The sequence below is a fragment of the Lissotriton helveticus genome, chromosome 1_1 (assembly GCF_964261635.1).
Source record: "Lissotriton helveticus chromosome 1_1, aLisHel1.1, whole genome shotgun sequence".
NCBI lineage: Eukaryota > Metazoa > Chordata > Amphibia > Caudata > Salamandridae > Lissotriton > Lissotriton helveticus.
In genome coordinates this window covers 1274497926-1274511324 of record NC_136057.1, presented here as the reverse complement: position 1 = coordinate 1274511324, position 13399 = coordinate 1274497926, and the positions used below count along the sequence as shown (strand labels likewise).

Sequence of the window (13399 nt, the reverse complement as noted above, 5' to 3'; positions counted from 1 at the left end):
CGAGTCAGCCTTGGCGTCGCCGTGGGGTTCGGCGGGCCCCCCTCGCCCACTAATGGGCCGAGGCTGACAGGGGGCTCTTTCCCACTCCTCTGGTGCCTCTCGTCCCTCCACGCAGGTGGCTGCCCCGGAGGTCGAGCAGGCGCCGTTCCGGCGCCGTCCCTTAGCCGCCTCTGCTCCGGCCCTGCCCTGGTCTCCGGCGCTCTGTGATGTGGCGGAGGCCTGTCTGCCTGAACGAGGACGACGCCCTGCTCCAGGTTGCTGATTCTACAGCACCAGACAGGCGTCAGGTCGTGGACTCGTCTTCGGATGTCCGCTCTTCCCCGGAGGTTGGGCGCCTGCTGGTGTCGTCCTCGCCGGAGACGAGCCGCCGCGTCGTGGCTTTTTTCCCCCGGCGTCATCAAAGGCCGGCTCCTCACAGTCACCACGGCTGCAGTTTTTGCCGGAGGAACCACAGGTCCCCCATTCCTCGGCGCCTCTTTCTCCCTTCCGGACCTGGCCTTTCCCCACTCCGATTGGCTTAGGGGATGGCTGCTTTAGCTTAAAGCCGTCGCCAACAGAGGAGCTGCTTTCCCCACAGCGGGGCCCTACGGAGGCGAGTGCGGCCTTCGCTTGCTCGGTTTCCCCGGCTGTGGTAATTCTGCGCATGGGTGATCCGGCTGCTTATTTCCCCCGATGATCATCTTTTGGAGGTTCTTCACCAGGGCTCTGGTGGGAGGGAGCTGCTGCTTACCTTTGAGGGTTCGCTCGGTTCTTCTCTGAAGGGGCCTTGGGGGCACCCCGCCACGGGGGATCCGGTAGCCCAACACCTTCTGCACCGGCACCTTCCAGGACCGTGTGACCCAGTGTGCCTTTCCCTCCATCCCTCAGCCAGTGGGCCCCTTTTGCGGACCTCCTTTCCCTCCCTGCCGTCGCTGTTGTCTCCACCATCACGGGAGGCCCGTTGGCTGGATTCTTGGGACGCAATTTGTTTGCTTCGACCAGTGCGGCTCTGCGGGCCCTTAACACTTTTTGTGTGTTGGCTAGGGCCACCTCTTGCTTGTGGGTCTCGGTGGATTCCCTTGGATCTGCAGCTTGTCAGGAGGGTGCTGGTGTTGACTTGCGGCACCACGCGTTAGGTGGCCGGGAGCTGGCGGCGTTTATTCTTGGCTCCGCTCTGGACATCTCGGAGGTGCTTGGTCGTGCCATGGCGTCTTCGTTGCCCTTCACCACCATGCTTGGCTTCGGGACAGTGTGTTCCCGGAAAATGTTCGGGAACGGCCGGTGGATCTTCCCTTCGATGGCAGACTCTGCCATCCGGAGGTTCTTGGCGGGGCTTGGGCCTCCTCCTCCTCCTCCTTCTCCCACCCTCAGTGACCTGTAGGTTGATCTGGTTCTTGGGAGTTGTTCTTTCCTTGGGGCGGGTCGTCCCAGATGTGTGATCTGTGTGATTCATGTGCCTACGAGTCCTCTTTTATTGGGACTGTGGCTCTGTTGGCTGCTGGCCGGCCCTTTTTGCTGTGTGTTTTTGCTTGGATTATCTGCACCAGGTTGGCCCTGAGATTAGGCCTTCTGTCGTTTGGTTTTGGCTGCTTGACAAGCCTTCGGCGGTGCTTTTTCCCCGCGGTTCTTTCTGTTGTCCTCTGCTGCAGAAGTTTCTTCCTAAGAGGATTCCCATGTCTTGGAACTAACATACCCCAGATGGGGTAGTGGTAGCTGTTATATAGCTTGTTCTGTGCTTAGAAGTTGTGGTTGCCTTCGGGTCTCTGCTCTCCCTGGCGTTTAAGTACGTTGCAGGTGCAATTCCCTTGTAGGTGGTCGGAATGCCTTTTGCGGCGCCCCGGGGTACCCTTCTCCGGAGTCACTGCGCTGTTAGCCTGGTCTGCCCTGCCGTCGGCGGCCTGGCGTCATGGCTCTGGTTCCACGTCTTTTTGTGTTGTGTGTGCGGACCCCTTCCTGAGGTGTGTCCGGGGCCTTCTTCGCCTTCTGGCTCTCTGTCCTGGGGCTGAGATGGATTTCTGTTCCTCCCTCTTTCAGGCGCACCCTGCCCGGTCTTCCTGGGTGTCCCCTGGCTGCTCTTTCTGCTTCTCCCTGCTGTATTGCTGTAGGCGCTGTCCTGTCTGCTCTATTGACTTCTATCTGTGGTGGGATGTGTTCCCGGTAGGGAGGAAAGGGGGAGGGGGGATTTGCCTTCGTTCTGCCTCGTCTCCTTGGTGTTTCTAGGTTGATCTTCTTCCTCTTCCTTGCCTTGGCCCTGGATGAGGGTTTTTGTTGCCTTATGTAGGCGTGGGGTGCTTCGGCCTCCGCTTGCCTTGCCCCGGTTTCCTCTGCGGAGTGTGAACGGGCTTCCTCTTCTTTATTCCTTTCTTCTTTCCTCATCCCCCTTGGGATCTGTGGCGTTCTGACTGTAGGGGTTCCCCTTGCCTGGGGGGACAGGGCTCCTCGCCCGTCTGTCGGACTCGTCCCTTATGGGACCCTCTGTTATATCCAGGCTGGTGGTGTCCTCTCGCAGACCCTCCTTCCCCGTGGGTATGGCTAGGGTATCTATTCTACGTTAAGGAATCTGCGGCTAGTAGTCTCTAGCAGATGTACAAGTTAATTACCTTCTGTAACGGTGTATCTGGTGGAGACGATTCTAGCCGCAGATTCCTTGACAACCCCCCCTTCCTCCCCGCTCTGCGAGGGCCTTTAGCTTGCTCTTCCACACTCTTTCACTCCTAGCGGGATGCTTGTTTTGTGGGTTTGCATCCATTCCTCCTTTCTGGTACGTGACTGGTAGGTTCATGGGTGCTCCTGCGTCCCTACACTCTGGTGCAGTCCTCTGAGTTGAGGTCTCTTGGCTGGGCCTCAGCCTTGGCTCCTTTCAGGGGACACAACTCTCCCTGGTGGTGTTGTCTTGGGGTACATTTTTGTTGCTCTTCTGTCTTTCACTGTTAATGGGCTGTGGTTGCAGGCTTCTTCGTCTGCTGCACAGTTTTTTCATATGCTTTTCCTGTCTCCAGGGAGAATGTTGTATTTGTTTGCGGGGTTGCTTTGCAGTGGCTGTGACTGCTCTTCCCTTCTATGACTTTCGGTGCCACGGTGCCTGGCACTTTCCCGAATGGGCTGTTCCCCCTCCATTCACTTCTTTCCTTTCTGTTTGTCTGCTGTTTCGCACACTGTTCCCATATTCTCACAGTTTTTGTTTGTGATGGCTCCGCGTTGTGGCGCAGAAAGAAAACTGATGCCAGCGTACCTGGGTGGGGCTTATGTGACCTCGCTGACATCACGCCCGCGGACATCAGGGCGGAGTCACGCGGTACCGCCCCCCGACGCGCAGAGATGCTGGGAATAGAAATATTTTTCGGATCCAGTCTCACGCCTGGGGATAATTCTACTTTAAGGAATCTGCGGGTAGAATTGTCTCTACCAGATACACCATTACCGAAGGTAAGTAACTTGTACAATGAGACTCAAATGAAGAAAGGAACCCTTTGTAGGTTTGTAAGTCGACCATAATATTTTGTTTCCTGCAATGTTTAGTACAAGTTGTTTCCTAAATAGTTTTGTGTGATGTGTGAGAAGTTGGCCTGATATATAATGTTCACTATTCTAGTGAACACTTTGTATCAGTCCAAACAACCCTTATTGATGTTTGGTCGTAAGTCAACCTGATAGACCAGCTATCCTAGTAGCATGGACACGTGCAGTCTTTAGGCTAAACTCTAGAGGGCGTGTTAAGCCAGCTGTTTTACCATCACATTTACCCCTTGAACACCAAGTGAAAGGACACCACACAAGTTGTTATGAAAAATAAAGTATATTTATTTATAACAAGACTACCCTGGCTCTTTATGAGACAGGGAGCTAAGCACACAACAAAACTCTCAAAGAAATACTTAAAGTCGCACAATTTACACAAATGCCAGAGGGGCACGAAAAACCATATACTACAAAAGTGGAATGCGAATTACTAGCAGGTAAGTAACTATTCTCATAGGCTTTGGGATCGCTAGGACTGGACTACTGAACCTTTAGATTACAAGCAGGAGGCCTAGGGACGTCGTGTGCAGAGTGGGAACTCTCACGCGTAAGGCGGGAAAAAGTCTATGGAGGCTAGTAAAAGCAAAGTTAGTGTTCTCGGGCGAACCCGACTAGGTAGAGCTGAAACGACAAAGGATCCTGACACTTAGATAGTTAAGCTATGCTGGAGCACCGAAATGCTTAGGTTACCTAGCCCAGGGGCTGCGGCTGCATAGGTCTGAAAAGACGTCGGGAATCCTCGTTGCAGTCTATGGAGCCTGAAAGAAGACGTTGCTGGCAGGCGACCAGTGAAGAAGTTCGTGGTGATCCAAGCCTGGATCGATGAAGAAGGAGACCTGTAAGCAGAGGGGACCAAGTTCTGAATCACTAGCCAGTGATTAGGTGGGCACCAGAGTGGCACCGGACGAAGTCACCTCGACCAGGTGAGTGGGCGACGCTGGACTCTGCAGTCTCTCGGACCAGGAGGCGTTGTCGGCGACCAGGATGGAGGTGCGAGCTGTCCCACGGTGGTATCTGCTGTCGACGTCGCTGGACCCAGGATTGGGGCAACAACTCTTGGCAAATGCAAGCCCACGCGGTGGACTCAAGATGGCGTCTGGAGTGGACCAGGAGGGTCCGGGGTGCTCCTCTGTTGGAGGGGAGCAAGGGCCAGTCTGGAGCAACCAGACCAGCGGTGTTGTCGTCGTAGTTCGTCGTCAAAAGGGCCACTAGCCAACGGGCAAGTGACCTGGACAACGCGGTGAGCAGCAAAGAGCAGAAGGGCCCCACGCAGATCTCGTGGATGCAAGGGGGCTGTACTTCGGTGCTGGAGCTGCTCAGGGTTGGGGCTTCTCGGACCCCAAAGCACTTAGGCGAGGGTCACTCGGTGGTCGTGCTGGGCAAGCGTTGTGCAGTCTTGAAGATGGCCGGTCCCTCGAGGTCTCGTCACACCCACGAATCTCAGCTGGGCTGATGATGCAGGTAGAGGTCAGAGGTGCCAGGGAAGCCGGTTCTCGTCGAGCTGGGCAGTCTTGATCCGGAGGAGAGACTTACAGCAAACCGCGATGCTTGGATGGTGCCTGCGGGTGCAGGGTGACTACTCCTTAGTCACAAGGGAGAAATCTTAGGAAGAAGTCTTGAGTTCCTTTCGTAGAAAGTAGTTTCAGGATTCAAAGATGATCTGCTCTGGAAGGGGGCCTGCTCCTGCCTTTATCCTGAGAAAGGGGGCTGGCACGCGACTAAGTCCTGCCCTATGGGTGGGACTAGGAGGGGGGTGGTTACACCCCTCTCCTTTGCCGGGCTTTTCCCCAGATCAGGGGCTGGAGTGCCCCTGGAACTGGTTCAAGCCGGCCTATGCACAGTGAGCACCGGGGTGCCACTTGCAGTCACCTTCCTCTAAAGCCCTGCCTACCTGGGATACACAAAATCCTGTCTGGGATGGTGCTGGCACCGCCCCTGACAGGAAACCCTTTGTCCAGGCCTCCGTTGCTGGAAGGACTCCCAGCAGCAGGAGGGCAGACTTGTGTCTCGGTGGCAGCATCCATTTTGTGGAGCTGAGGCTTGAGTTAACTTTAACCGGGGTTACAGCTACATACATGTCGTGTCCCTCTAGAAGGGTGGAATGCTAACCCCGTCGCCAGAATTGGCGAGGGGTTAGTATTCCAATTCGTATGACACCTTACTCGACATGTTTTGATAAAGCGATACCAGAGTTGGCATATAACCGCGAGGATTATAATGCACTTAAGAGTATATGGTATGCGTTATCATGGAACAGCTATTAGGACTTGGTTCCGCAAGCTGCAAACGGGCTCAGCTCATGCCAGAGCACCATCTCACATGATTCCAAGCACTCTGCCTTCAGTATTGTTAAGGCCTGCCATAGGAGTGACTGATAGGAATACATGTGCCCATTTTAGGGTTAGATAGAGGTATACTATATCTAAAGCAAAGGGTGATTACACCACCTTGCCCCAGCTGTCGTGCAGCCAGTTGTGTCAGATTTGGATGGTCAGCCAGGGGTGGCATAATACATGCTGCAGCCCCTGGTAGGCCCTGGGTACACCTATGCCCTGGGTACCTAAGGTACACTGTACAGGGACTGATAAGGTGACTCAGTATCCAATTAGATATGTACCTAAGGTACATGGAATCCATTTTACAGAGAGAGCAGTAGGCCTGGGGTACTGAATAGCAGGGCCCCAGGTCAACTAAGTCAGAAAACCAGCAAAACACCAGGCAAAAAGTTGGGGGCAACCATAGTCAGGGATCTACCTTCCTACATTATGTATTTTGATTTTTTTTTTTTTACATATTACAGAAAAATACATCTCTTTTCAGCTATTGTTAATTTCAGTCAGGGATTTCCTTTGGATAAGACTTTAGTAAATATTTGAACACCTTTTGGTCTTACTTTGCCGATATTCTTCTTTTTACAAAGTGTGGGCTTTTGCAGAGGCATTTGCTAAGAAGGTTATTTGTGTTGCTTTGCTGTCACTCATCTCCCAATCTTTTATGATGCATTTTTCACCAAGGCGCCATCCTGGTTGTGGCTACAGCTGTACTGTTTTCTCATTGGTGATTGACAGTACAGTCATGTAATTACAAAACATCTCCACTCGCTCATACTAGCAGCCTCTGTATTTTTGCTGCTGCTTCACTGTAGTCTCAGCAGTACAAAAGGGGGTGGTGATGGACGGAGCATCTGAATCAATCAAACACTCACACCCAGTCAAAAGATCTGGGTTTAATCCATCACCGTTCTTTAGCCCACTCTGCCACCCCAGTTCAGACAATAACTGTAGTCACAGATCATTCTGGCTGTGCGAGCACCTGCCTGGGACCTGCTTTGGTCTTCTTGGTAGTACTACACACGTACCTCCACTCCACTAGGTGAATAGTAAATATAGATCCAGGCCCTGGGTGTGCACTCGCAAAAAAAAAAAAAAAAAACAATCAGAGGGGTCTGACTCTATGTACTGAAACCGTGCTGGACTTTAGTTCCATTCCCATCTCTAAGTCCTGGTACCTCAGCACCGGCTGCACCATTATGAGCTACTTCTCTGGCCAGTTTTGTTGATTTCATGTCTTCCTCACTTTAGAAAGATACCCAATCTGCTGTTATCTCTGCTGCTATTTGTCATCAGGTGTGGGCTTCCATCTTCATAGTGCCTAAAATCCCTATGGGAGGATGAGGCGAGTGCCTTATATGTTCAATATAACAACGAATTCTCCAATCATGGACCAGTAGAGTATTGTATAGAATTCCAGCATCATTAAAACACATCACGGTTACATGGTATGATTGGTGTATCAATATTAGCAGTGAGTTCCTGACGGTCTTTATTCTGTAACTTTACACTTGTTGACTGAACATTTATTAAAATGCTGGGTTCTGAATTGTCGCTTTGTACTCATAAGTTTAGTTTATCAAATTTTTCAGTCAAAGAAAAATTTGCAAAATAACTAAAGAAATCGGCTATCAATTACTTTAACAAACCATTCTGCATTTTACATTTTAAAATGAAAACATGGAGAGGTTGGACTTTTATGTGAGACATTGACACGGTTGTTTGATGCTGATCCCCTTTTAAGGACGACCAAATGTGTTGCATCTCCACATGTATCTGCAGATACCGTTAGGTGGTAAAGGTTTATAAAGATACAACTACTAATGGCAGTGAGAAATGGTAGCTTTTATGTAAACATAACTGGTATTGTAACGTTAGTAGTAATGATAATCCTACTCAGCTTATTTTTTTTTTAATTGTTTCCCTTAGACCAAATACTGACTGTAGAGAACGTAAAACCACTAAAAATATGCTGGAATATTATAGGTAAAACTTCACTTCTATCTTTTACAGACTATTTCGTCTCCTGAAAGTTCACCAGAAATAAAGAGAAGAATTTGTATGCATGAGGTAAAATTAATATAATATGAAAGTTACTTCATTGATTTCTTTGCTATATTAATGGTAAAATCTTGTTGTGTGAAATGAAATGAAATGAAAATAATATTTATAAAGCGCAACAATTGCCCTGAGGTGTCCAGGCGCTGACACTGAACAGAAGGTACCCTCTAAAGGTTACTAATTGCTAAAGAGGAAAGTTTTAAGTTGTTTCCGGAAGCTGGTTAGATTGGGGTTGTCTCGCATCTTTAGAGGGAGGGAATTCCAGAGTTTAGACACATTATACGAGAATGAGCGTCCTCCTGCTCTGGCTCTAAAGATTCTGGGAATTTTGGCTAATGAAGCAGTTGAGGAACGGAGTGCCTTGTTGGGCAGATAAGGAGAGATCAAGGCACGGTTGATTTCTGGGCTCATTTTCCAGAAAGTCTGATGGGCAATGCATAGAGCCTTAAACTTCACTCTATCCCTGACAGGTAGCCAGTGTAGGGTTCTTAGGCCATTTTTGGGTCTCGCTGGCAATGCATCCTGCAAGGATGCATGTGTCCAGCTGGAGACGTATAGCGATCAGTCTGGGGGGAAGGAGGACAAGAGGGTGCACGAGCTTTTTCAGGCTGGATTCGTGTGCGCGAACGCGCACGTTCTGTCCTGCGCCGCCCTCCCATACTCCCAGCCTAACGCGCATGCATGCATGCACACAGACAGACACACACACACACACACACACACACGCGTGCGCACACGCACTTACACAGACACGCAGGCACCCAGACAGGCAACCCCCTCCTCCTCCCCCACAGTCACACACGCATACACACAGACTCCAAGACGCACGCACGCACGCATGCTCACACACATACACAGCCCGTCGCCGCGCGCGCGCACACACACATGCCCCCCCGCCCTCGCAGGCCAGCCAAGCCCCACTCACCGGCAGCAGGACTCTTCCTCCCTTCTTCGGCACCGGGGCGCAGGGTAGGCTCCTGCCTGCTCCGGTGCTGAAAACAATCGCGGCTCTTCCGGCTCTTCCGTGGGAGGCGGGGTAGGCTCCCGCCCTCCTACTTCCTGTTTCCGGTTGTCCCGCCCGGCCTGCCTGACTTCCTGGTCGCAGGCCGGCGGCGTAGCGCGGTTGCTAGACAGTTACCATATATTAAGAATATTTGACAGGAACAACGAATTCTTCTTAGCAAGAAAGGACATTAAAATAAAATGTTCATCGAAAAACGTATTAAAAAAAGTAGGAGAAACATTGGATACATTTATCAATACACTATTTGAATAATAGCAACAATAATAGGTAGCATGTATCTATAGCGCTTTTTGAATACTTTGTAGCACTGAAGCACAGAGAGCAGGCTTCATTACATTTAGTTTATGTTGTGTTCTGTGTGCTCCTCTTGCTCCTCTTGCTTTGCCTTTCCAGTTTGTTTTTTCCTGTCCGACACTCAGGATTCTGAAGGTCTAACGTGCAATGTAAAGAGAGCTGAAAACCATTCACGGATACTTCAGAAATGTGCGCGAATCCGCGGCCTTCAGGAATTGTGTGTTTATTTGAGATCAAACAAGCGCAATTATTTGTCAAGATAACAACAATCTGAGTTGTCGTGCGTCGTGTTTGTACGGATGGAAGTTTACGTTTCGGCCACTTGAGATACATGTTTGCGATTGGTTAAGAAGGAAGAGGTCACCTGTGAACAATGCACCTGCGGCGATAGACATCTGTCGGCGTGTTTACCGAAACCTATAAGATCTAAAGCTTTCTCATGTACAAATATCTGTTTTGTGTTTGCTGTATCCTGCCACCTGAACTGTTATTGTGAGTGAGGAAACAGGGCGCATTCGTAAATCCCAGTGTATTTGTCGTCTGAAATGCGTCTGTTTGGAAAGTCCTAAGTCTCCAGATAAGACTGCAGCCCTGCCTGCCGCCTTTCCTTTTTGGGTCTCGCTGGCAAAATGCATCCGCAAGGATGCATGTGTCCAGCTGGAGACGTATAGCGATCAGTCTGGGGGGAAGGAGGACAAGAGGGTGCACAAGCTTTTTCAGGCTGGATTCGTGTGCGCGAACGCGCACGTTCCGTCCTGCGCCGCCCTCCCATACTCCCAGCCTAACGCGCATGCATGCATGCACACAGACAGACACACACACACACGCGCGCGCGCACACGCACTTACACAGACACGCAGGCACCCAGACAGGCAACCCCCTCCTCCTCCCCCACAGTCACACACGCATACACACAGACTCCAAGACGCACGCACGCACGCATGCTCACACACATACACAGCCCGCCGCCGCGCGCGCACACACACATGCCCCCCCGCCCTCGCAGGCCAGCCACAAAGCGAAGCCCCACTCACCGGCAGCAGGACTCTTCCTCCCTTCTTCGGCACCGGGGCGCAGGGTAGGCTCCTGCCTGCTCCGGTGCTGCAAACAATCGCGGCTCTTCCGGCTCTTCCGTGGGAGGCGGGTAGGCTCCCGCCCTCCTACTTCCTGTTTCCGGTTGTCCCGCCCGGCCTGCCTGACTTCCTGGTCGCAGGCCGGCGGCGTAGCGCGGTTGCGCTTCTGGGATGCCATGTAAGTTATGTAAATACAAAACATATTGCATTACAAATGCTATAGGTATCACATTTGCGAAAGTTATAACTATTGGCATTGTAAATGACAAAGCTATTAATTTAGCTATTTAAAAAAAAAACATAAATAAAAACTTTGCCATTTACAATACCAATAGCTCAAACTTTCCTAATGCGAGACCCATTGCATTGCAAATGCTTGTTTATAGGGGTCCTCCGAGGGATTCCCAATAGCACACGGGCTGCACAATTTTGGGTGCGCTGAAGTTTCTGTAGAGTATAGTCTGGTGCCCCAAGATATAGTGCATTATTAAAATCCAGACGGGATTGGACAAGGCCCTGTATAATTATTTGTCTGGCCTCGGGTGGAAGAAGGGGGAGAATTTTTTTAATCACCCTGAGGAGGCCGAAACAGGTAGCCGACACCTTGGTGGCCTGTGTGTTAAGGCTCAACGATTTATCGAGCCATACTCCCAGACTTTTGATGTTATCCCTCGGGGGTGGGGCAGCACCCATGCTTGTGGGCCATATCAGCTCCAAAGCAGAGGGGGCCGCCGGGCCCAGGAGCATGAGCTCGGTTTTATCGTTGTTGAGTTTCAGACACGAGCTCGTCATCCAGCTTTTTACATCCTCCAGGCATGCCGCTAGATTGGGTGGTGAAAGAAGGCCGCTCTTCGGTGCAAGGGAGACCACCAGCTGGGTGTCGTCCGCATAGGAGATGATATTAACACCATGCGGACGAACAATCCCAGCCAGCGGCCTCATGTATGCGTTGAAGAGCGTGGGGCTCAAGGATGAGCCCTGCGGGACTCCACACCCCAGAGGCCTACTAGATGATACGGAGATGCCGTCGAAGACCTGGAAGGTTCTGTCCGAAAGAAAAGATTCGAACCAGACCAGGGCTTCTCCGGCCACTCCTAGGTCGGCGAGACGGTTCAGCAGAATTTTATGATGTACCGTGTCAAACGCGGCGCTCAGATCGAGGAGGATCACTGCCACTGACCCCCCCCCCCCCGATCCAAGATCCGTCTCGCCTCCTCAGTTACGGCCAGTAGGGCGGTCTCCGTCCCATGTTTTGGGCGAAAACCCGTCTGAGAAGATCGAGGAGGTGGTTTTCCTCGAGGAACGTCGTCAGAATGGTATTGACGTGCTTCTCCAGGATTTTTGCTGTCCAAGGGAGCAGGGAGATCGGGCGGTAGTTGCCTGGGTTAGCTGGATCAAGGAAAGGTTTTTTTAGAAGGGCCCGTACCATAGCATGTTTCCAGGTCACTGGTACCGTCCCGCTTAGTATGGACGAATTCAGTAATTCCAGAAGAGTAGGGAGAATAATTTTGCTGGCCAGCCCCAGTGAGCCCGGTGGAGCAGGGTCACACGGAGAGCCGGTTTTTATTAGTTGAGCGAGGCTCTCCAAAGTTTCCAGTTTCAACAAGGGAAGGGACTCCAACCTGTTGTCGCTATCCCGAGCTGAATCCAGGTGCTGAGAGGGCGAGTCAGTGGGGGGGTTCAGAAAGGAGTGGTAGATTTTATTCACTTTCTGAGAGAAGAAGTCTACCAACTCGTCACATTTGGATGTTGAGCTCCTGTTGTCTGTGAGAGGCAAGGCGGGTTTTATCAGGGAGTTTACAATACGATAAATTTCTTTCGGCTTAGAGTTAGCCGCTGTTATTCTATCATTGTAATAAGCTGCTTGTGAGATTTTTATGGCCAGTTTATAATTCCTGATAGTTTCCCTGTAGCTGGCTTTTTCAGCAGGGTTATAGGTCATGCGCCATTTCCTCTCTTGTCTCTTACACAGACGCTTTTTAGTTCTGAGTTCTTCTGTATACCACGGGGCTGATTTGTTTTGCCTTTTTGACTTAGATGGGTGTAAAGGGAGAACCGAGTCAAGAGAGGTGGTTATCCATTCATCATATTTAATATTATTAGCCGCTGGATCGTGAGAAAAAGTGGGGCTAGTAGTGCCAAGAACCTTCATCCAATTGTCGATCGGAAGTTTAGACCAATTTCGAATTTTCCGGGGTATGAAGGAGGATAGGGGAGATTTGACCGAAGTCCAGGAAAATGCTATCAGGAAATGGTCCGACCAAGGGAGGCTACTGATAGTACCCACCTTAAGCTGGTCGTTATTACTGAAAATGGGATCAAGCAGATGCCCCTTTTCATGTGTAGCAGAGGGGACTAATTGCTCCAATTGGATGGCAGCCAGGCTTGACATCATCTCTAGTGCCGTGGAATCCAACCGGTCGTCAAAATGGATGTTAAGATCTCCCAGTATGGTAAAATTGGAGGGAGAGACGACCATTTGGGAGGCCACTGAAAGCAGAGAGGTGTTAAATTGTCCAATGGTTCCATGGGGGCGGTAGATGAGAATCCCAGTGAAGCTGGTATTAGGGGAAAACTCGACTGCAAAAGAGAGATTTTCGCAGTCCTCAATCTCCTCCACTAGGCAGCGGCAGACATAGCTCTCTTTATAAATGATCGCCAGGCCGCCGCCTCTGCCCAGCGGTCGATCAGCCCGCGCTATCTGATAGCCTGGAATAATGGCCTGTGCCAGGTCTGGTTGAGAATCTTGGTTTAACCATGTTTCGGTCAAAAAAATTACATCCGGTGAGTATTCATCTAGTATCAAAGATATTTCTAAGCAGTGTTTTACTAGAGACCTGCAATTAAGCAGGAACATGGAGTATTCCTTTACTTCCGATCTGACAGTAGTGGTTTTAATACTCAACTCAGAATTACAGTGTGCACAGCAACGAGGGATCTCCAGGGGGTGTCTGGGGACGCCGCAGCTAAGTGAAGTCGGCGGACGCTGCTGATGTAGGAAGCTGGAACTGTATACATGTCTGTCGCTCCCAGACGTGCCGGGGGACATGGCCCCTGGACCCGGCCGGGCGTGGACGAGTGCAGACGAGCTTGCATTAAGCGCACCTTCGGCGCGCAAT

At 51.0% G+C, this 13399-nt stretch overlaps 1 protein-coding gene across 6 annotated transcripts in view; it reads left to right on the top strand.

Annotated features, from left to right (window-relative positions):
- Nucleotides 1-13399, top strand: part of KMT2E (lysine methyltransferase 2E (inactive)) — a 2078550-nt gene that overhangs the window by 1800105 nt on the left and 265046 nt on the right. For all 6 annotated transcript variants that reach the window (XM_078680502.1, XM_078680521.1, XM_078680476.1 and 3 more), the window contains one exon: nucleotides 7842-7898. In XM_078680502.1, coding sequence (XP_078536628.1) covers nucleotides 7842-7898 — 57 coding nt within the window. The remainder of the gene's footprint in view (nucleotides 1-7841; nucleotides 7899-13399) is intronic.